General features: G+C 46.1%; 1 protein-coding gene and 1 pseudogene across 4 annotated transcripts in view; one reads left to right on the top strand and one right to left on the bottom strand.

Annotated features, from left to right (window-relative positions):
- Positions 1-239: 239 nt before the first annotated feature.
- Positions 240-324, top strand: LOC118144544 (U4 spliceosomal RNA; annotated as a pseudogene).
- An 18238-nt stretch (positions 325-18562) lies between these two features.
- The window catches only part of FBXO21 (F-box protein 21), a 45062-nt gene continuing 38962 nt past the window's right edge, over positions 18563-24662 (bottom strand). For all 4 annotated transcript variants that reach the window (XM_035257761.3, XM_035257760.3, XM_035257759.3 and 1 more), the window contains one exon: positions 18563-21029. In XM_035257761.3, the coding sequence (XP_035113652.1) occupies positions 20839-21029 (191 nt within the window). In that variant the 3' untranslated portion in view covers positions 18563-20838. The remainder of the gene's footprint in view (positions 21030-24662) is intronic.

Consider the following 24662-nt stretch of genomic DNA (forward strand, 5'->3'; position numbering starts at 1 on the left):
CCATGCTGACAAATCAATCTTCAAACCACTTGTATATAAAATCCCTCATGACTTACTGGTTCCCAAACTTGAGTGTGTGTCTCAGAAGCCCTGGGGGGGCTTATTAAAATACACGTCCTGAGCTCCAGCACCAGAGCTTCTGATTTAGTGGGTCTGGGTTCAGAAGCTGCATTTCTGACAAGTTCTCGGGTGATCCTGTTGCAGCAGGTCTAGGAAGAGACTCTGAGAAGCACTGCACTGGCTTTGCGCAGTGGCAGTATAAGTAGCCAGTGAGGTTTGTCCGAGGCGTGATTATTGCTAATTGAAAAATAAAAACTATACAACAACAATAACACTGCACTAAACCCAGAGAGGTCGTGTGTTTCCACCATCGTTCCCTGTTATCTGAGTTGCCTTTCTTTGGCCCTTAATTCCCCTGTCTCTAACATGAGAATAGCATAGTAGCACTTACCCTGCCGGGCTGCTGGGAGGATGAGAGGTATGTATGTGCAGCGCCTGGCACGTGCTGGGCTCACAGCGTGTGGTGGATGTAGATGCGTGATATGGTCTGGCTGTGTCCCCGCCAAAATCTTACCCTGACTTGCAATCATCCATGTCAAGGGCAGGGCCAGGTAGAGACAACTGAATCATGAAGGCAGTACCCCCACTCTGCTCTCATGGTAGTGAATAAGTCTCACAGGATCTGAAGGTTTTATAAACGGGAGTTCCCTGCACAAGGTCTCTTGCCTGCTGCCATGTAAGACATCCCTTTTCTCTTCCTTTGTCTTCTGCCATGATTGTGAGGCCTCCCCAGCCATGTGGAACTGTGAGTCCCTTAAACCTCTTTCCTTTGTTAGTTACCCAGTCTTGGTATGTCTTTATTAGCAGCATGAGAACAGACTAATACAGTATGACTGCATTACTGTTACATGCCCCACATGGCTACATAGCCTGGGTGTCTTTTTTATGTTCCATGCACCCAGCGTACTGCTATGCACATGGTAGAAGCTCAACAAATATAAATGTAGGTAGAGTGAGAACCGGGCAAAGGAAACAGCCTATGCGATGGCCCAGAGGTGGGCAGGTGAAGGTAAGTCAGGCAGGTGAACCTGCCAAGGTAAGAGACAGTGGTGGTTTGGACCAGAGTGGTGGCAGTGGGGAGGCACAGAGGTCCAGGGTGGTCCCTAGAGAAGGACAAGGCGATGGGTGAACACTGAAGGGTGAGAGAAAAGGTGAGCCCCAGGGCTCATTTTGATGGGGGATGAGAAGGAATTTTATCTACATTCAGGAACTCAACAGATTCCCTTAGGGCACTTGCCAGAGTGTGAGGCCAAATAACTAAGGCCCTGCCAGTCTACTAGTGAGTCAACCTCCTCGGGTGCTGGAAACAGACACCAATGTGGAAATGGCAAGTTGCTCACAACCTGGATGGTTCTAGGCCTACGTGGGCAGAGCTGGTCCTGATCCAGGAGCAGCAGGAGAGTCCAGGTTTGGTCTACAAACAATAGCACCAAGGCAGTATTTCTGACGCTGTGGCCCCTCTCCTGGCCTGGTGTGTTCTTGTGGGTTGGTGGCACATTCCACCAAGGCAGTGAGGCAAGGCCAGACACCTCACATCCCATTCTGAACCCCAGATCTCACCGGGCCACCAAGAGGCAGGAGTGTTTGAATTCAAAATGAAAGGACAACAGAACATCTTTGGGGAAACCAGTGGGCTCCAGGCAGACACAAGGCTTCTGAAGTGGGGAGAGGGAAGAGCATCTTGAAAAGAATGGATGAAGGGGTTGGGAGAGGAGACACATCTCCCCCAGCCTTCGATCTGTGCAGCCCAGCCATGACAGAAGTAGTAACACAAGCTGGGAACACATTTTGCTTACTTATGACTCACTCAGGAAAGGAAAATGGAAAATTACCACTCTCCTCTCTCTCTTTCCCAAATAGGAACACGTGCTCTTCCTTGGTGGGGAAGAGCCTGGGTGCGACCAGCTGGCAGGACACCTGGGCCATCTCATGCAGCCGCTGGCTCCTTCCTCCCACCCTTGGTGCTCCCTGTTCAACAGAGGCTTTTCCAGGCAGGGCGCAGAGAGCCAAGCTTAATGAGCTTTTAAGATGAGAGATGCTATTTGCCTGGGGTGGCTGTGCAGCCTAGACCGAGGGTGACTCATGCCGAATGTCTCCTGCCTAGACAGTGACAATTCGCAGCATCTCTAAACTACAAAACATTGTCCCCTCGCTCTCCCTCACCCTGACCATCTGTTTGTCTCTATTACTGGGTACACAGTACTGTCAGGGGCCTTCTGCCCCCTCCTACATGGCTCACTTCAGGGCTGCCATTCCACACATTACAAACCTACACATTGAAGACCCGGAACCAGCCCTTCTGTTCAGCAGCAATACGTCCACCCCCAGCTCCAAGCTGGGGAGCGAAGGACTGAACTAAAGTGATTAACAAATGGTAAATAGTGCTCAACGATTTCAAAGAGTAATTAAGAGAAAGACTATGGAAGACCTAGCTGAAGAAGAAATGTTAGGTATCAATATATGACATTATGCATGAACTGTCACGTCACCTATCACTGTTGCATGTCACCTGTCATTGTCATGTCACATCGTCACCTGTTGCCTGTCACTGTCGCCTGCTGCATGTCACCTATCACCTGAATCACCTGTTCCTTGTCATATCACTATCACCTGTTGCCTGTCACATCACTCACATGCCCTAACACCTGTCACTGTCATATCACTAACACGCCACAGGTCATTGGCATGTCCTTAGCATGTCATTGGCATGTAAGAAGGATGTTACGTCATTGGTATGTCACGTCATTGGCAAGGCCATATAAGCAGATATTTAATGTGTAAAAAGCAGTCCATTAGCATGTGATGTGTATGCTTTGCAACATTGTGTCAATGACATGTTAACATGTTAGCGTGTCACCTGTCAAATGGCACTGTCACTTGTGTCACCAGCCAAATGCCATGTCACTGTCACCAGTCATGTCACATGTAATGTTACTGTCATGTCACTATCCTGTGAGTCACCTGTCAAATGTCACATGTGACTTGTCACTATCAAACAGCACTGTCCTCAGTCACTGTCACACGTCATTGTCTCCTGCACTGTCACAAGTCACCTGTTAAATGTCACATGTGACCTATCATATGGTCATCAGTCGTTGTCACATGTAATGTCACTGTCATCTCTCAGTCACCTGTAATTGTCACATGTCACTGCCACCTATCACCTGCCATGTCCTTAGCATTTTCTTAGCATATTTTCAGCATGCAATAAGCACATCGTCAGCTTCTAATAGGCATGTCCTTTGCATGTAACATGTCACAGGCATGTCTAAATAGGCACATTCTTCATGTCACAGGTGCTTAGTGCATTACATGTCCTTGGCATACACACGAGAAATCCTTAGCATATCACACACACGCTTGGTGTATAATAAGCATGTAACAGGCATGACCAAAATGTGATAAGTACACAATAAAAATGTAGCACGCCAGTGGCATGTTATAGGCATGACCATAGCAAATAACTAGCATGTCCTATCATGTTAGCAGCACATAACAAGCATCCCTTAGCATATAATAGGTATCATCATAGCATAAACAAGCATGACCATGCCATTTAAACAAATGAAGCATACATGTACAAGAATGCAGGTAGCATGTGATATATATAATGGCATGTAATTGGCATGTAGTGACCATGTCTTAACATGAGCGGCATGTAATGTGCATGGCAATGAATATAAAAAGTGACCATAACATAAAATAAGCATGTCCAAACATGTCCTTGGTGTGCAATGGGCATGTAAAGGCATGCATGTTTTATTGCGAGGCCTGTCTTAGCATGTTGATGCCACGTCCATGGCATGTAATAGGCATGGCCATAGCATGTAACACACAAGTCCTCAAGTGTCCCTAGCATGCAATAGCCATTTTCAAATATAGCTAGCATGCAATAGCCATGTCAGTGGCATGTAATATGCATGACCATAGGATGCAATGAGTATGGAATCAGCATGTTTTAGCAGGCCAGTAGCATGTAGCAAGCATGTCCTTAGCATGTAGTGGACGTAATTATAGCATACAACAAGCATGGCCATAGTGTGTAATAAGCATGTGAAATGTATGTTTAAAATGTCAGTAGCGGTAACAAATAGCCTGTCATTGGCATGTAATATGCATATCTTAACATGTCAGTGGCTTAGAAATAGACATGACAATAACATGTCATAGGCATGTCACCACATATCTCTGGTATGTAAAAGGCATGATCATGGCACTAATAGGCATGCATTTGCATGTTGATGGCATGTAAGAGGCATATTATAGGCACATAATAGCTGTGTCTTCACGTCACTAGTATGCAACAGGCATGTTAGTGGCATATAACAGACATGACCATAGCACATAATGGGCATACAATCATGTCTCTGCAGGTTGGTGGCATGTAACAGGCATGACCATGGCATGTGATGGGCATATAATTTCTTTTCATGTCAGTGGCATGTAATAGGAATGACCATGGCATGCGGCACATTTTAATATGTCAGCAGCATGTAATGGGCATGTACCTGGCATGTAATAGGTACATGTCACCTGTCACCAGTCATCCACTCACCTGTCACTGTCTCACCACTCACATCTTACCTGTCACCAGTCATGTTATCATGTCACCTGTGTCACCAATCACGTCACTGCCACTGTCATGTCACCACATGTCACTGTCACATCACTTGTCACTCATTACCTGTTACATATATATACCCATCATATCACCTATAACCTGTCACTGCCATGTCACTTGTCACCTCTGTCACTATCACATCACTGAATGTCACTGTCATGTCATGTTTCAGTCACATGTCACCCATCACATCACCTGCCATGTCATGGTCACCTGTCATGTCACTCATGTCACATCACCTCTCACTGTCACGTCATTGTCACCTGTTACATGTCCCATCACTCATCCGTCACTATCCACCTGTCACCTGTGACTCATGTCACCTATCACTGTTACCGGTTACATGTCAATGTCACCTGACCATGTCACCTTCACTCTCAACCTGTTACTTGTGACTCATCACCTGTCACTGCCACCCATCTCTCACGTCACTTGTCACTGTCACATCACCTGTCACCATGTCACTTGTTTCCATCCTGTCACATTTTGCAAGAATGCCATATGTAGTAGGCATGTTAGCTTGGCACAATTCAGAAGAATGCCTCCTGTACCAAGCACGTCATTGGCATGTGACATGTCATTAGCATGTCATAAAGGACATGTATGTCATGAAGTAATGTCATGTCACAAACATGTCATGTCACAAAAATGATACAAAACCTGTCAAGATTGTGACATGCCACAAGTCATATGCATGTTATGCCTGTCAGAAGCATGGCATGCATTTCATATGCACAATATAGGCTATGTGCTACATGCACAACATATGTAATATATGTGATGTGACCTGCAGGACATTTGTAATACACACATTACATACATGCATTATATACACATTACACAGAACATGGTGCAATGTGTATGCAGAACATATATGACATATACAACATATGTAAAATAAATGCTATATGCACATTTATAGTTGTGATATACACGTGACATGCTATATGCATGACAAATGTAACATCCACCTGCATGTTATATGCATGTGTAATGCTATTTACACATATGTACAACACATTGTGTGCATAACATGTAGTGTGGTGTGTTACAAAACATATGTAGTTATGTTACACATGCATATGTATGTACATGTATATTATACATTGTTACACATAAATGTTATATATGTCACACATCTGTTAGCTGTTGATAAATACAGACACACACATATATATATATATGACTGAATCACCACCATGAGAAACCAAGAATTGAACAGGTGGCCCTCTGAAGATTTTTGCCTCTCAGCTTCTAATTCCTGGAAAGGCACAATGAAAGTATTCACACAAATATATCATGCTCCGACAACGGGACAAAGTTTGCTCTGAGTTTACCCCTCTGAGTTTCACAACTCAGTCAAACTGTACCTGCTGCAGCTCTGTCATAAGCAAGATCACTGAAAACCACAGACATCTACAGGGGAGGAGTACCTTATTCTAGCTGTTTCCAGGGAGATAACGATTAAAGCAAACTCAACCAGGAGAGTTGCAAAAAGCAGCTTGGGTTTTGGAGTCAGGCAGAGCTGGGTTGGGATCTGGGCCTTGTTAGTAGCTGTGCTGTCTTGGGCAAGTTACTCAACTTCTCTGGGCCTTGGTTTCCTCAGCTGTAAAGTGGAGAATTCCAGGTACACGTGGCTGGCACAGAATAAGGGGTCAGAGCAGCATAAGCCTTACACAGAGTAGAATGTTTGTGCTTTTTGGCAAAGGGTGTCCTGTCACAGGAAGGCAAAGGTGACTTCATCTGACATTCCAGAAGTGTTTGCCTGCCGATTATGTCCCTGCCGATTATGTCAGCTGCTCCAGCTGAGGCAAGAGCAGGTATGAATGCTGACCTTAGGAGGTGGTAACTGACATGCCTCTGAGGTTTGTGAGAAACAAAAGCAAGACCTTCCCTAAAGCAGCAGCCTCACTGGAATGACAGACCCATACATACGGGGGTGGATGAGCTCCTTGTTCCCCCGAGCTGCTTTGGTCTAAATGGCTACTCCGTGACACCCCTGCCACCTCGATTCCAAGTCACCCACCACCTGAATGGGATTATTTCACACTTGAGTGTTACATTTGGTTCTACAGCTGCTGAAGGTGTTTCCCACATTTTGGGGTACCTAAAGGCAGAACAGACCCACCACTGTAGACACCTGCAGCCCCAAGCTGAGCCAGAACATGGGCTGAGAGACCGCTGGCCCAACTGGAGTCAAATGCGAAGGAGCTAAGCTGAAGGTTTCAGGAACAGCCTTAGCTAAGCCCTGGCATGCAGTATCTCCTGCCCTTATAAGATTCTGGTCTTGGGCTGGGCGTGGTGGTTCATATCTGTAATCCCAGCACTTCCAGAGGCCAAGGCGGGCAGACTGCCTGAGGTCAGGAGTTCAAGACTAGCCTGGCCAATATGGTGAAACCTCATCTCTACTAAAAATAGAAAAATTAGCCAGGCACATGCCTGTAGTCCCAGCTACTCAGGAGACTGAGGCAGAAGAGATTGCCTGAACCTGGGAGGCGGAAGTTGCAGTGAGTTGAGATCGAGCCACTGTACTCCAGCCTGGGCAACAAAGCAAGGCTCCATCTCAAAAAAAAAAAAAAAGACTCTGATCTCTCAAGACGAATTGAATGCCTTGGAGGAGCATGACATGTGAGTTTCTGATATCCAGTGCTCAGAAAAAAACAAAACCCCTTGAGTCTCGAAGCAGGAGAATGGTGTTCAATAGCATTCATCAGGGCATATGAGAGACAAAGCTGGCTGGCTTGTTTTTTGAGACAGAGTCTCACTCTGTCACTCAGGCTGAAGTGCAATGGTGCAATCTCAGCTCACTGCAACCTCCACTTTCTGGGTTCAAGTGATTCTCTAGCCTCAGCCTCCTGAGTAGCTGGGACCACAGGCATGTGCCAGCACACCCAGCTAATTTTTATTTTTTTTTGTAGAGATGGGGTTTTGCCATGTTGCCTAGGCTGGTCTCGAACTCTTGAGCTCAAAAAGATCCACTCAAAGTGGGTAGATTACAGGCATGAGCCCCTGCGCCCAGCCTTGGCTTACTCCTTCTGAGAAACGGCTGTTGGCATCCATACCAATGGCTACACATCCTGAGTGGGCTGAGAAGGGCCAAAGCTTAGAAGACGGGTAGGCTTAGGAGTGAGAGCATGAAAATTTCAACACGTTAGTGCACACTGGCTCATTCACACCATGAGGCAGGCACAGAAGAAAGACCATTATGTTCTTTGCAGATGAAGTTGCTGAGTACAATCCTCTCCCATACAGAAATTAAATCACAGCCCCAGAGCAAACTTAGATGGGCTATTCTTATACCTCAGTCCAAATCATTTCTCTTCACCAATACAGTATGTTGAGTCAAGGTCTTAGATGTCACTAATTAAGAAAATAAGGCCCAGATGGTGGCTCATGCCTGTAATCCCAGCATTTGGGGAGGCCAAGGTGGGAGGATTGCTTGAACCCAGGAGTTTGAGATCAGCCTGGGCAACATAGCAAGATCTTGTCTCTACAAAAATAAATAGATAGCCAGGCATGATGGCTCATGCCTGTAATCCTAGCACTTTGGGAGGCTGAGATGAGTGGATCATCTGAGGTCACGAGTTTTAGACCAGCCTGATCAACATAGTAAAACCCCATCTCTAGTAAATACACAAAATTAGCCGAGCATGGTGGCACATGCCTGTAATCTCCGCTACCCAGGAGGCTGAGGCAGGAAAATCACTTGAACCCGGGAGGTGAAGGCTGCAGTGAGCTGAGATCATGCCATTGCACTCCAGCCTGGGCAATAAAAACGAAACTCCATCTCAAAACAATATTTTTAAATAATAATAAATAAATAAAAATTAGCTGAGTGAGGTGGCAGAGACCTGTAGTCCCAGATACTTGGGAGGCTGGGGCAGAAAGATCACTTGAGCCCAGGAGTTCAAGGTTGTAATGAACTATGATCATGCCACTGCACTCCAGCCTGGGCAACAGAGTGAGACCCTGTCTCTTAAAAATAAAATAAGGAAACCACAAGATTGTGTATGGGCCTTTGTAGGTGAACTCTGCCATCCCCCTCGTCTGCCCAACTCTGTGAGGCTAGAGGATGAAGGAGCCAGTACCCACCTAAGGAAGACTGGGACACTGCTGATTCTGCAGGCTCCAGCTGAAATTTGATTAAAAAGCGTGAGCGATCTATTCCTTCAAGGATGATCTGCCTCCCTGTTAAAGCAAAGGTTTTAAAACATTGTTTCTAGCTGGGTAAAGGGGCTCATACCTGTAATCCCAGCAATTTGGGAGGCCAAGGCAGGAGGACTGCTTGAGCCCAGGAGTAGGAGAGTAGCCGGGGCAACATGGTGAAACCTCTCTACAAAAAGTTAGCCAGGCATGGTGGTGTGCCTCAGTGTCCCAGCTACTTGGGAAGCTGAGGTGGAGAATCACCTGAGTCAGGGAGGTCAAGGATGCAGTAAGCCGAGATTGTACCACCCACTCCAGCCTGGGCAACAGAACGAGACCCTATCTCAAATTAAAAGAAAAAAAAATGTTTCTACTGAAAGTTTTACCTGTAGCAAGAGAACATTTTGGAAGCCCAGCTTACCTGAAACAGCAGGTATTTAGTCAGGCAGTTACAGGGTTCGCCTCGGGCACATGTGCTGAGTGTTGTTTGTTTCTTTGTTTGTTTCTAAGATGGGGTTTCACCATGATGGCCAGGCTGGTCTTGAACTCCTGACTTCAGGTGATCCACCCACCTCGGCCTCCCAAAGTGCTGGGATTACAGGTATGAGCCACCACGCCTGGCCGAGTATTTTTTTTTAACTGTTTTTTTCTTTCCTTTCTTCCTTTCTTTCCTTCATTTTCTTTCTCTCCCTCCCTCCCTTCCTTCCTTCTTTCCTTCCTCTCTCTCTCTCTCTCTCTCTTTGCCTCAACTTCCCAAATACCTGGGACTACAGGCATGTGCCACCACGCCCAGCTATTTTTGTATTTTTAGTAGAGATGGGGTTTTACCATGTTGGTCAGGCTGGTTTCAAACTCCTGACCTCAGGTGATCCACCCACCTGGGCCTCCCTCCCGAAGTGCTAGGATTACAGGCGTGAGCCACTGCACCCGGCCTTAACTGCCTTTTTCTTTGACAACTTCTGCCCTATTGATTCCAGCTATGAGCAGGGTGGTATTTAGAAAATTGAAGTGCTGTAAGGTTCTATGATAAAACTGGTTGATCGCCAACATCCAATTTCATATTTAGGATGTACTTTTAGCATTACTATTTTCTTAGGCATGATTGATACTGTGTTCATGTGGAGAAGTGCCCCTGTTCTTAGGATATCTGCTGAAAGACTTAGGAAGAAGTTTCAAGCTGCTTGACATTTTCGAATGGTTCCAGAGAAAAGCGCACATACACTGAGAGGGAGATTAAACAGAACAACCGGTGAGTCTTGGTGGGTATCTTGGTTTCCATTACCCTATTTTGTTTTCGATGTTTTGATGTTGCTTAGACATCTGTTAAAAGAGCACCGTGTAAATGAACTTCACAGTAGGGGTGAGGATACTACAACCCGTAGACCTAACCCAGTCCATGGCCTGGCTCTGGACATAAAGGTTTAAGGAACACAGCCAAGCTCGCTCGTACTGCCTATGGCTGCTTTCCTGCCACAATGACAGAGCTGAGTCATTGCAACAGAAACCATATGGCCCGCAAAGCCCAAAATATGCACTGTCTGGCCCTTTACAGAAAAAGTGTGCCAACCCCGGCTTCAGAGGAAATCGTATTTTCAGAAGCAACTTCCTTTAGAAGTCTTTGTAGGCTTAGAATAGGTTTTTCCCAAACTCTAAGAGCACACGTTGCTGAGATGGTGAATGATAACACTTCCTTGCTTTCCTTCTACAAAGCAAATGTGAGTGATGAGAGCATGCTGAAGCTGGGCAGGAGGCTGCATGTACAGTTAGTGAGGAAGAAATGGCAAGGCTTGGCAGGGCATGGAGGCTCACATATGTAATCCTAGCACTTTGGGGGACTGAGGCTGGTGGATCATTTGAGTCCAGGAGTTTGAGACCAGCCTGAGAAACATGGCGAAACGCCATGTTTACAAAAAATTTAAAAAGTAGCCTGACAGGGTGGCACATGCCTGTGGTCCCACGCTCCTCAGGAGGATGACGCAGAAGGATTGCTTCAACCCAGGAGCTGGAGGCTGCAGTGAGCCATGATCTGCTCTGCACTCCTGCCTGGGTGACAGAGCAAGACCTATCTTTAAAAAAAAAAAAAAAAAAAGGACAGGCTTGTAATCATTAAAGGATGATATCTAGGGAGACATTTTCTGTAGGACAAGAAAACCTTACAGAGGAAGCAATCTGGAGCAAGAGAAACACCCCTGTGTTCATAGCCAAAGACTCAGGCTGGGGCCCAGGTCTCAGACATTGGCCAAATCAAGTCTCTTAACCTCTCTGGGCCTTCGTACTTGTATATATAACATACCAGGAATGAATGCTCTAGCAGTTGATAGTTAAAGGGCTTTCAAATTCTCTAATCTTTCTGTTTTTTGTCTCGCTCTGCTGCCTAGGCTGGAATGCAGTGGTGTGATCATGGCTCGCTGTGCCTCAAACTCCTGGGCTCAAGCAATCCTCCCTTCCGCCTCAGCTTCTGAATTGCTGGGATTACAGGTGGTTGCCACCACACCTGGCTAGTTTTTAAATTTTTTGTAGAGATGGGGGTCTCACTATATTGCCCAGGCTGGTCTCGAACTCCCAGCTTCAAGTGAACATGACTTGCCTCGGCCTCCCAAAGCACTGGAGTTACAGGTGTGAGCCACCGCACCTGGCTCAATTCTTGCATCTTGTGGCAACTACTGAGTAAACAGTTCCATACAAAAGCAGTCAATACCTAGGATGTCTTACAACTGTACTTTCTTTCTTTCTTTTTTGGAGACAGAGTCTTGCTTTGTCTCCCAGGTTGGAGTGCAATAGCACAATCTTGGCTCACTGCAACCTCCACCTCCTGGGTTCAAGCAATTCTCCTGTCTCAGCCTCCTAAGTAGCTGGGACTACAGGCACATGCCACCATACCCAGCTAATTTTTGTATTTTTAGTAAAGATGGGGTTTCATCACATTGGCCAGGCTGGTCTTGAAATCCTGACCTCAGGTGATCTGCCTGCCTCAGCTTCCCAGTGCTGGGATTACAGGCATGACCCACCATGGCCAGCCTATCTCACTTTCATAAGAGGCAAATAACTCTCAAACTAACCAGGGTTTTTTTTTTTCGTTTGTTGTTGTTTTTTTTTTTTTGGATAGAGTCTTGCTCTGTTGCCCAGGTTGGCATGCAATGGTATGATCTTGACTCACTGTAACCTCCGCCTCCCGTGTTCAAGTGATTCCCCCTAGAAGCTGGGATTACAGGTGCCCACCACCACGCCTAGCTAATTTTTTGTATTTTTAGTAGAGGCGGGGGTTTCACCATGTTGGTCAGTCTGGTCTTGAACTCCTGACCTCAGGCAATCCGCCTGCCTCAGCCTCCCAAAGTGCTGTGATTACAGGCATGAGTCACTGTAACGGGCCTTTTTTTTAAATTTAGAAACAGATTTTAGGAGATCTGGGTTGGGTCAAATTAATACAATAAGCAACGATTACATATCAAAAAAATCTTTAGAACATACATTTTAGCCCTTGCAAGTGACAGAAATGTGTGTCTGCATTTACTACAGCTCCTGGCACAAAGAAAGGTGGGTCCATTAAAAGGAACTCAAAGATTAGACACCAATCATCAAACAGTGAGCAAGAACAGAGTAGCTGTTCACAATACTACCGCCCAGGTGGAGCTTGCGTTTTCACTAGGGCAATATTGCCCCGAAGGGACAAAAATTTGTTCTTGGGGGAGTGAAAAAACGTATGTGTATTCATGCTTTTAATGTATAAAACACACACACACACACACACACACACTCACACACACATAGTACATAAGCATTTGTACAGTTTATCTGTGGTATTAACATTTCATGAAGCCAGGCACGATGGCACATGCCTGTAATCCCAGCTCTGGGAGGCCAAGGCGGGTGGATCACTTGAGGTCAGGAGTTTAAGACCAGCCTGGCCAAGATGTGAAACCCCGTCTTTACTAAAAAGAGAAAAATTAGGCCACTGGCACAGTGGCTCATGCCTGTACCCTAGCACTTTGGGATGCTGATGCAAGCAGATCACCTGAGGTCGGGAGTTCAAGATCAATTTGGCCAACATGGCGAAATCCTATCTCTACTAAAAACACAAAAATTAGCTGGGCATGATGATGTGCTCCTATAATCCCAGCTACTCTGGAAGCTGAGACAGGAGAATCGCTTAGAGCTAACATCGTGCCACTGCACTCCCGCCTGGGCAACAGAGCAAGGCCATCTCAAAAAAAAAGAATAAGAAAAATTAGCCAGGCGTGGTGGTGCACACCTGTAATCCCAGCTACTCAGGAGGCTGAGGCAAGATAATCAAATGAACCCAGGAAACAGAGGCTGCAGTGAGCCAAGATCATGCCACAGCACTCAAGCCTGAGCGACAGAGTGAGACTCCATCTCAAAACAAATGGAAAGTAAAAATAAAAATAACTAAAATCATTTCGTGGCATGCTCACAGCAGCACTATTCACAATAACTAAAAATACAAAATCAGTCGGGTGTGGTGGCATGCGCTGGTAGTCCCAGCTACTCAGGTGGCTGAGACACAAGAGCCCAGGAGGCAGAGGCTGCAGTGAGCCAAGATCATGCCACTGCATTCCAGCCTGGGTGACAGAGTGAGACTCTGTCTCACCCCGCCTAAAAAAAGTAGGTGGAAATTCTTTTTTTCTTTTTTCCTTGAGATAGTCTTGCTCTGTCACCCAGGCTGGAGTGCAGTGGCGCCATGACGGCTCACTGGAGCCTCGACCTCAAGCAATCCTCTCGCCTCAGCCTCCTGGGAAGAGCTGGGACTACAGGCGCACGCTATCACACCTGGGTAATTTTTAATTTTTTTGTAGAGATGGGAGCCTTGCTATATTACCCGGGCTGATCTCAAACTCCTAACCTCAAGCAATCCTCCCACCGTGGCCTTCCAAAGTGTTGGGATTATAAAAGCCACTGTGCCCAGCTGGAAATTCTAACCATGCAAGGATTTTATAATGAGACTGCCCAGCTCATTCTCCCAAAATTTCTTCTTTCTGTATTCTGTGCAACTTCCTTCCCTGCGTTTACTAAACAATGTGTAGCTCTTCCCACTCCCAGAGACTTGAATCACTGTTCTCAGGTTTTTGTTTTTCTCAATTGCACAGACAAATAGGAAGTAGAACTTCCTATGGAAATATTAGCCCACTTTAAGCTTAATAATAAAAACAAAACCATCAAGAGGGGCACCACTGTATCAAAACCCTAAACTCTAGGGTGTTAGCCTGGCAGTCAAGTGGCAAGGAAACTCCTCCCAGAGGCCGGAAGGCTGGAGAACTCTGTTTGGGGGTCAGACTTGGTAAAATTGTTGCTTTCGATATGCAGGGTGGAACCACTAGCCCTGCAGCCAGTCTAGAGAAAGCAGCTGAAAGAGACAAGGAATACAAGGAACGTAGATTGCTCTTTGCTATTTATCACCGGGGAAACTGCTCAAACTCCTGGCATCACGCGATCCTCCCACCTCAGCCTCCCAAGTTTTGGGATTACAGGTGCGAGCCACTGCACCCAGACAGATATTATAATTATTACTATTCTACTACTTAACAAAAACATTTTAATTAAGTAAAATGACATAATTATACCTACTTTGTAGGAAAGAAAACAGGAGTGAAGCAAAAATGTGCTGCTTTGAGAACTAAAATGGAAAAGAGACTGAAATCCCAGGTGTCCCATGTACAAAAGGCCACTGCCTCTGCACAATGAGATGAGAATGAACACTGGCCACGCCGGTGGCTCACGCCTGTAATCTCAGCACTTTGGGAGGCCAAAGAAGGTGGATCACTTGAGGCCAGGAGTTCGAGACAAGCCTGGTCAACATGGCGAAACTCTGTCTCTACTAAAAAGACAAAAATTAGCTGGCAGTGGTGGTGCACACCTGTAATCCCAGCTACTAAGGAGGCTGAGACACAATCATTGCTTGAATCCAGGAAGTGGAGGTTGCAGTGAGCCAAAATCGTGCCACTGCACTCCAGCCTGGGTGACAGAGCAAGACTCTGTCTCAAAAAAAGAAAAAAAAGGAAAAGAAGAAAAAGGCAGGGTATGGTGGCTCATGCCTGTAATCCCAGCACTTTGGGAGGCTGAGGCAGGCGAAACACAAGGTCATGAGATCAAGACCATCCTGGCCAACATGGTGAAACCCAGTCTCTACTGAAAATACAAAAATTAGCTGGGCGGGGTGGCATGCAACTACAATCCCAGCTACTCAGGAGGGTGAGGCAGGAGAATTGCTTGAATCCGGGAGTTGATGGTTGCAATGAGCTGAGACTGTGCCACTGCTCTCTAGCCTGGCGACAGAGTGAGGCTCCATCTCAAAAAAGAAAATCACTGAACAACAAAGGCCCATTAAACATCTGTAATCAGCTCTTTGGCAGGTGCATCACCTGAGGTCAGGAGATCATGACCAGGCTGATCAAATGGGGAAACCCAGTCTCTACCAAAAATACAAAATTAGCCGTGTGCGGTGGTGTGTGCCTGTAATCCCAGCTCTTTGGGTGGCTGAGGCAGGAGAATCAGTTAAGCCGGGAGATGCAGGTTGCAGTGAGCCAAGATTGCACCACTGCACTCCAGCCTGGGCAATAAGAGCAAAACTTCGTCTCAAAAAAAAAAACCAACAAAAACATTTTTCACTTAAGCAGCAAGCCTCACCTTTGGTTAATATCAGATGAAGAAAGCCACATTAAGTTGGGGGAAGGGAGAGCCTAGAGGCGATAAAGCAGGCTGGAAAGTTCTGGAAAAGAACACTGGCTACGATTACAGGCACCAACAGGTTAGTAGCCTGCTAAACTTTAGAGGGAATCACTGCCAAAGGAATCACAAGCTTGTTGTACAAGTAAGTAAGTAAGTCTTGGACAGGCCCCTAAACCTGCACCCAGCAGGAAGTGGAGTGTGAAAGTCGGCCAGCACCCAGGCAGGATGCACCCGACACTCATTTCTGAAAGGACCAGGGAGGACACTTGAGGAAGAACTTCCCAGAGGCCACAGGGTTCCTCCCGGAAAGCAGTCAGGGCTTATACCAGAAATGTCCCCACTGCCATCATAAAGGCAGGGATCTTCACAAGGTCTCCCCAATTGGGATTTCATCCCTACAGAGACCAGTAACTTCTGTCTCAGTCTTTCTTTTTCCCAAATGGGAGTTCTTATTGCAGCTGCCCGTTCCTGCTTCACCTCTGAATGGGAACTGGGGGTGGGGATCCCGGAGGCGCCATACTGGGCTGACGCAGAGAACTTGCCAGGCCAGGGAAACCAGGCTGAGTGGGATGCAGGGACCGAGGAGGGCTCTGGGTGCGGGGCACACACAAAGTCAGTGCCCACCAAACCTTTTCTCTTCCTTCTGGAAGAATTTCTTCCAGAAGGAAACCGTTTGGCACCTCCTCTGGAACATGGGCATGGCCAGGCACTTGAGATCTGGCTTTTGAGACAGAGGCAGTGCACATGACCCACATGGTGAGGTCTCCTCCCTGCTTCTGCAGCCATCTGTGGTGGAGATAGTGAGTGTACACAGGCAGTGCCATCTGAAAGGCACCCCACTGCCAGCCACGTGCTACTGAGGCACGAGCGCCTGAGCAGGAGACTGGAAAAATCAGTCTCCACGGACAGCCTGGTTAAAGCGTCCGTGGCTGTCTCCTGCTGTGGAGGAGCACACTGGAGTGGCCCGTGCAGTGGACCAGAGCTTCCACCCACACTATTGCGTCTCCTTTCCCACAACACAACTAGACGACGTCTCCCGCCTCTGTACAAAATGGGAGTGAATATAGGGAGTGCAGCTTCCACACCAGCTCATGGAAGCTCCTAGATGGTCTCATTCCCTCTGTGCTCATCCCACTTTGGATTGGATGGAGATGGATGGTCCCAGGGTACTCTGCCTGATGCCTGAACGAGGGCTGCCCTGTCAGTCCATTCCCCTGCCCAGTATTATGGAAGCAAAAAAGTTCTACTGTGTTTGAGCCATTGTCACTTTTCAGGTCTATTTATTACAGAACTAGCATAGTGCTAATACAGTCGTTGCTACGTGGCCATAATACATGTATTCTATAACTGCACATAATTTTATTCACCGAAGGAATGTGCTTTACCTTCAAGATTCTAAATATTCAGAAATTCGACATTCAAGGTTAAAGTTGCTGCCAGACCAAGGCTAAACCATGTCGAGGTAGCTGCTTGCGCCAGAGTGTGGGTGTGACCAGCTGATCTCAGTGGTTCCTGGCGACTCAGGGACCACCTGGATTCCACATCTTGCTTCCCACCCACCCAAAAGCAGTATGACGTGGGTTTCCTCTTTATCCAGTGGAATGCTAAAGTGCCTACACCTAACCGGGGTCAGCCAACTATGACCTGTGGGCATCATCTCACCTGCAGCCTGTTTTTGTGCAGCCCTTGAGCTAAGAATGTTGTTGACACTGAAAAACAGAACGTGCAATAGTCTGTACATGGCCTGCAAAGCCTAACATCTTTACTATCTGGCTCTGCCTTACAGGATTGTTGGGAGGATTACAAAGACTTTCTTAGGCCACTGCCCGGCTCGAAGTTAGCATGCCACACAAAATAATACGCACAGTACAGCTACTTATGTCTCCAAAAAGAAACTGTCCCACATCTAAATTCTGCATTTTGTCCAGCTGATGTCTCTTCTTCCCTCCAAAAAAATTTAAATAAGACAAAATAAACAAAAACACGAAGAGCTGCACCTTGATCATCATGGTCACAAATACTTTTCAGTTAAAAACCTGTTGGTAGTTGAGTTCACTTACTTGGAGTATGGACTAAGGAAGGAAGTATTTTCCCTTTATAGCAAAGACATCTGACATCAGCAACAGAAAGCCTGCAACACAGCAGTTCTCCTGTCTTCTCCATGGAGAAAGATCAAAACATTTAAAAATGAGAATGAGACTTTAAGCAGATAGTATGCCACAGAAAACTGAGCCGGCAAAAGGACTTAACGCGGTTTTCTCAATAAAATCATTTTTGCCGTGTAAATGCAATTATAATGGGGATCTGTTAGGAGTCTCAGGCAGGTGACATGAAAGATGGCCTTTCGAAATCTGATTAGGTGGATTGTTTGCAAACACGACACCTGGCAAAACTGGTCTCATTCTAAGGTAGACTCATTTTGGACATAACTGATACCTCACTGAGACAGCTTCTCAAAGCATGTCTACAAACACGGGACCCCCAGGGATGGGGCCTGTGTGTCAGGGGAGGGAAATTCCAGGGCTTACTACATCAAGATGTCACAGCACACTACATTCTTCTTAGAAAGTCATGATAGTACTATGTGTTCAAGGCATGGAGAAACACCACCAGAGTCAACTGACTTTGTTCAGCCTATAACCTTTTTCCTCCCACATCGCACATAGTAGGTAGTGACATCACACATAATCAGTGCTCTGGGGACATTTTGGACACACTGCATGCAGCGCAGCCATTCAAAACAACCTCAACAGAACACACCAAGAACCTGGTTTTCTTTCAAAGCATGAGCAGTTCTCATTTTACAACAGCTGCCTTAACATAATTCAAGAAGTGCAATCTCTGCATGACAACCAGATATTCTCAAAGGTTACTAGTGAACTGATAAAATTAATGTTGGGCAAGGAGGTCCTGGTTTAAAGGTAGGCTGTCTGCTCACCAATGCTAAGAAAATTTCAGCAGAGCATACTTTTCATATTTAGAGCCGAAGAGAGGTGAGAGACATTCTACTCTCATAGTGGCTGGGCTTTCTGTCCTGAAACGAAATTGGGCAGTCCATTTGAGTGGTTTCTCTGGATAAGTTCCATTTATTAATCATTGTACAAAAAAATCTTGGCATTCATTTGAGGAGAAAAGAAGTTGCTATATCCAAATAGTTAACATTTTAACATTGTGAAAGTTCTACTTTTATAACAGGGCTTTTTAAAATGGAGAAAAGTTTTGGAAAATTTTTAAAAAGAAACTTAGGATTTATTAGAGTACAGGATCCAAAACACATTTTTAGAAAAATATAAAGTGCCCAAATACCAACTTACACAGGTGATACAGGCTTCCTGGAGCCCCATGAAGCAGTCATGAAGAAACACATTTAAAAACAGTCTAGATACATATTTACAGTTGGGTGAGTAAAGGTAAACCATCTTTCTTGGCTTTGATGTTTCTATGAAAAAAGGAAATCAGTCAAACCAGAAAACCAACAACTGTAACTCTCAGCATGCTCACAGTTTCTTATTAATGCATCTCATTAATATTAATTCCATATTATCTAATTTTCCCCTTTAAATGAGAGTAGTGTACAATCCTCCCAACCTCAGTGGGCCAGGCGCTGTGAGTGGTCACATTTCCAAATGCAGGTTCAAATCCTTTGACTCTGGATTTGAACTCATAAGGAACGTGGACAGTGGATAACAGCTAACTCAGGCTAGAGGAGCTGGGGCCAAATCCCCATCTCTTTCTAGGAACTGCTTAAAGCCTTCCCTTGCTATTAAGTGGTCTCAGGTGGCTTTCCTCGGTCACCTCAGGGTTTCCAAAGGGTAAACAGGCAGCAGTCATTCAACATGGGTGAGAATACTGCATGCAGATGGACAGACAGGCGCACAGACAGGCCCCTAACACCCCGTTCACTAGAGCAACTGCATTATTTTAAAAGTCGAGAGCAAAGTAACTAGGTCCTAACTCCAGAAGTTATCGTCTATCAATTAATGACAAGATTAGCTCACATGAGAACTGGCAGGCCGGGAGGAGGAGGAGCTCCAGAGCTGCATGAAGGCATGCAGGTAGGTACTCCGGGCTCAGTTACTGAGAACTTTGGGAAGGAGCCAGGACTGTCTGAACATAGTCAGGCTTTCCCAGAAGATATCAAAACAGGCTTCGTCCTGCTGCTGTCAGGACCCTGGCAGCCTGGAAAAGCAGATTACAACAAGCACATCTCCTTTCCCACGAGTCCAACACTCTTCAAATGAAAGACATTCTCTTTCTAACCTGCTGCATTCGAACAGGCCTTGAAATGACTCTAAGGAATAACAGGTGTGAAACCACTTTTTTTTACCTTCAGAAACTTTTTTTTAAGGTTCACGAATTTTTTTTTTCCTGATCACAAAAGCGAAGCCTCATTTTTTGGTCTTTGGAGACCAGGGAGGATGACTTCTAAGAGCAAACATTTAACATCAGATTTCTATGTCTTACTACAAAAAGAACCCATCACTGATTTAAGACCTACTCCTGATATTGAAGTAGATTTTTTAAGTTAAAAAAGTAGTCATTTAAAAGGGAGGAATTGTAGATGAGTAAGGAAAAATCCATTCACAAAATTCACTGTTATGCATTTCCTCAAAGAATTTTATGTAATAAAAAACTAATGATTTATAGAGATGTGCATAAACTCAAGAGAAATATGGAAGGGAAAGTGTTATATTCCCAATTAAATTTTAAAAAAAAGATAAACACTTCAAATCTGTGTTTCATGTATTAGAAAAAAATAAATTCAAATGATTCTAATTACCATTAGATTGTTAATGTCTCTGTCTCTACGATGCTGCCAAGAGAGCACACTACTTTACCTCTGAATATGCAACTAAATTCAGGGTAAAAAGACACACAGTCCTCACTCGGGACTGCACATGTTCCACAGAGAAATCAGAAGGAAATTATTGCAAATGCATAACCCCATCTGTCCAGCCAAGGAAATGTTATAAGACAAATGCAGACAGACGGGCGAATGGAGTGAATACAAAGAATGATTATAGGCGCGTCGACTGTGAGACCTCATGAAGACAGAATGTCACAAACTGTCACCACAGGACAAGCATACAAGCCATGCCACTGACACAGTGCCTTTCAGATTAATTCACTAGTGTAGGCGGAGAGCAACATTGTCTTTGCAGCTGGGGGAGAGCACACAGTATTTAAACTTAGTAGGAGGCAACCAGCACTACTGGTGGAGTGGCTTTCCTGGTGCAGCGGGTCCCGAGGGCTCCGTGGAGACATCTTCTTCCGGAGTCCCGTTCTCTTGGAAGATAGCAGCAGCAGCAAAGGTGCAATGTCCTCTCTAGACTTTACTCATCTATGTTCTCTTTCTTTGCACTGTAAATATTCTGCACCGTTTCATAGACAAACTCCAGATCTTCTGGATACCGGATCTCCAGCTCTGCGTTTGGGATGTAGTGAGTGCCAGTAAACTCTGAGAAATAGCGTCCCACGTCAGGGTGTGAGATTTCTTGAGGCTCCACGTTATATTCCAAATTTTCTGTTGGTAAAGAGGCACATGGGCATTCTCATTACACTGTCAATTTCTACAGCACCTTTTATCCAGAGAACCTCCCATCACCTTTTCCAAGTGGCATTTTTGAGATGTAGAAGGGAAGGCTGAAGATGTTTATGGAGCCAGGAGAGGGTAATGGGAAAAGGGCAGCGAGTGGCAATCACGAGAATGTGGGCCATGGTATGGGTTCCCCAAAAGCTCCCCACAGAACAGCAGATTTTCCAAATCTCTGAGCAGGATGTCTGGCTCCAGCAAAACTCCAACAGTCTCTTAGGAACTGGCAAACAACAGACTCACTAGGTCTCTCTGACTGGACAATGGGACAAGATTATCCCTGCCTGCTCCTTTTTTGGCAGTGGCTAAGTTTCTGAAGCTGCCACGTCACGTGGTGACAAGTCTTGTACCTGCTACCACTCTCCTCTATCACAGGAGTCCCTCACGCAGACCACACTTTCCACCCAAGCTCCTTCCAGCACTGGCCCTGGGCTTCCAACAGCGAGCAGTCTCTTTCCAGGGCTGCTGTGAGACCAGGGTTGAATGGAAGGTGGTTGCACCTCCAGATCCCACGTGGATATCAGCTGTTATTATCTGTACATCTCTTGGGAAAATCATGCTACCTCCTCTTCCTGTTCTCTGCAGAGAAATTTTGCCACTAGAGAAATAGAATATAAGGTTCGGTGAAGTGGCTCATGCCTGTAATCCCAGCACTCTGGAAGGCCAAGGTGGGTGTATCACCTGAGGTCAGGAGTCTGAGACCAGCCTAACTAACATGGTGAAACCCCATCTCTACTAAAAATACAAAAAACTAGCCAGACATGGTGATGCATGCCTGTAGTCCTAGCTATACAGGAGGCTGAGGCAGGAGAATTGCTTGAACCTGGGAGACGGGGGTTGCAGTGAGCTGAGATCGTGTCACTGCACGCTGGCCTGGACAATAAGGACGAAACTCCCTCTCAAAAAAAAAAAAAAAGACTGTAAAAATGAAATAAAAAAAATAAAAAGGCCGGGTGCAATGGCACATGCCTATAATCCCAGCACTCTGGGAGGCTGAGGTGGGTGGATCATGAGGTCAGGAGTTCAAGACCAGGCTGGCCAACATGGTGAAACACCATCTACTAAAAATACAAAAATTAGTCTCATGTGGTGGCGGGTGCCTGTAATCCCAGCTACTTGGGAGGCTGAGGCAGAGAACTGCTTGAACCTGGGAGGCAGTAGTATGCCAAGATTGTGCCACAGCACTCCAGCCTGAGCGACAGAGCCAGACTCCGTCTCAAAAGAATAAAAAAGGTATTTAAAAAGCTGAAATCCTTTCACATGCTTCCCGACCTCCCCAGAATAATTGAGATCCTGACAGCTAAAGGATGGTGCTTTGTGAGCCCTTCTTTGCTGGCCATGGAGGCCTGGCCCAAGAGTGGGTATGGCCCCTGATCCAGGAGAAGCCCAGCCATGCCCTCCATGACCTGGCACCGGGAGGCGGCTGGGCTGGGCGTTCCTCCCATTGCAACTGTGTCTCCAGGGCATCCCAGTTCCGATCACTCCGAAGCCATCCTTTGCACTGCCCATCACTCAAAAGAACGCAAGTGGGTCTAAAATTAATCCAAGTAAGGCCAACCCATGGGCTCATCGACACAGTGTGGCATATTATTTCTTAAACAGCTTAGTTAAACATCCTGAAATAAAAAGTCAGGGAACCCGAGGCCGTGCATCCTCGAAGGTTGCAGGGATGCCTAAATTCATACACAGGATGAACTCAGGCATCTTTCTGAAGCACTGACTTTAACTGATATTTGTCTTTGGGGAGAGGGAGAAAGAGTTGTCTGACTCAGTCTGCAATTTTTTTTTTTTTTTTTTTGAGATGGAGTTTCGCTCTTGTTATCCAGGCTGGAGTGCAATGGCGCGAACTCGGCTCACCGCAACCTCCGCCTCCTGGGTTCAGGCAATTCTCCTGCCTCAGCCTCCTGAGTAGCTGGGATTACAGGCACGCACCACCATGCCCAGCTAATTTTTTTATCTTTAGTAGAGACGGGGTTTCACCATGTTGACCAGGATGGTCTCGATCTCTTGACCTCGTGATCCACCCGCCTCGGCCTCCCAAAGTGCTGGTATTACAGGCTTGAGCCACCGTGCCCGGCCAATATGCAATTTTTTTTTTTTTTAACCACAAAACAGGAGGAGCTGAAGAATGCGCTAATATGTTGTTTTAGGCTGTTTCTGCCGACTGTGACCAGCGACAGAACTGTTAAATCAGTACCGCTGAAGAAGTCACAGGCACATCATGTGCAAAGATGAATGTATGGAAGTTGTCTATCCTAACAGTACTTATGTTGGAAGAAACATAAGAGCAGGGTAAACGTCCAGGCATAGGTCACTGTGTGAATAAATAATGGCACATTAATTCAGCAAAGCCGGAGGCGGCCATGAAAATGAGTAACAGGTTTGCAAGAGCCTCCAAGAAAGGTGGGGTAAAAAGCCTGTACCACTGGGAAAGGGCCTGGAAGGCCACGGATCAGGGGTTGCTCCGTGATGTGGCACAGTGACAGAGTTTTTAAACTGGGCACTTACAATGTGCCAGACCCCACAGTGGAGTCACAGGCACCCTCCCACGTAACCCTGGAAAGAGTCCCCTTTTGCTTTTGAGTGGGCTGCCCAAGGATTTAACTACAGTCCCATTCCAGAGCTGTAGGGAACCAGATGTAAGAAAAACCCAACAGTCAGGAGACAGCAGGGAGGGGAGGGGATGGGTAGACTCAGAGCACACCGCTGCCCTGAAAGAGACGCTCCAGTCCACATTACACACAGGAGCCCGTGGGTCCAGGACCTCCCACTTTTTCCAGAAGGAAACTGACTTATCCGCCAACTCTAATCTCTCTACTGTCACCAGTAGGTCTCTAGAGTTAATTTTCTCTGTATTTTTCAAATGTTAGACTTGGGAAAAATCAATAAATGTTAAAAACCAACAAACAAAAACTTCTGCAAATGTTTCAAAATGACACTGGCTAAGATGCCCTTTTCTGTCCACCCACGGCTGCCACCTCCCTCTGCACATCCAGTAACAGGAGAAACCAATTAGCAAGGCATCTTTTCCTTGAGGAGGCTTATGGTGACATGACCACGACCTGGTACTTTAACCAGGCCAGCTGCCAGGGCACTTGCGTTTGAATTTTCTTTTTTCTTATTTTGTAGAGGCAGGATTTAGCTACATTGCCCAAGCTGGTTCCAAACTCCTGGGCTCAAATGATCCTTCTGTGTCTCCCAAAGTGCTGGGATTATAGGTGTGAACACCACACCCAGCCATGTTTGGATGTTCTTGCAGAGCTGCACAGAAATAATAGAGGGAGGGTACAGAATCTGGGATACCATCGAGACAAAAATCCCCTTTGCTCTAAGGGAACCAGCGTTACCTGTCATTGGTAGGCAGGACATAGATTGTGAAGTGCAGAGAATTCAAGCAGGTCATTTAGAATAACTGCTTTGTTGCCAGTTCATCTGGAGCAGTAGTTCTCATCTGGAGGCTCTTTCACTACCAAAGGGACATCTGTGAGGTCTGAAGACAATTTTGGTTGTCCTAATGAGAGCTGCTACCAGCTCATAGTGGGTGGAGGCCAGGGATGCTGCTAA

The sequence above is a fragment of the Callithrix jacchus genome, chromosome 9 (assembly GCF_049354715.1).
Source record: "Callithrix jacchus isolate 240 chromosome 9, calJac240_pri, whole genome shotgun sequence".
NCBI classification, from domain to species: domain Eukaryota; kingdom Metazoa; phylum Chordata; class Mammalia; order Primates; family Cebidae; genus Callithrix; species Callithrix jacchus.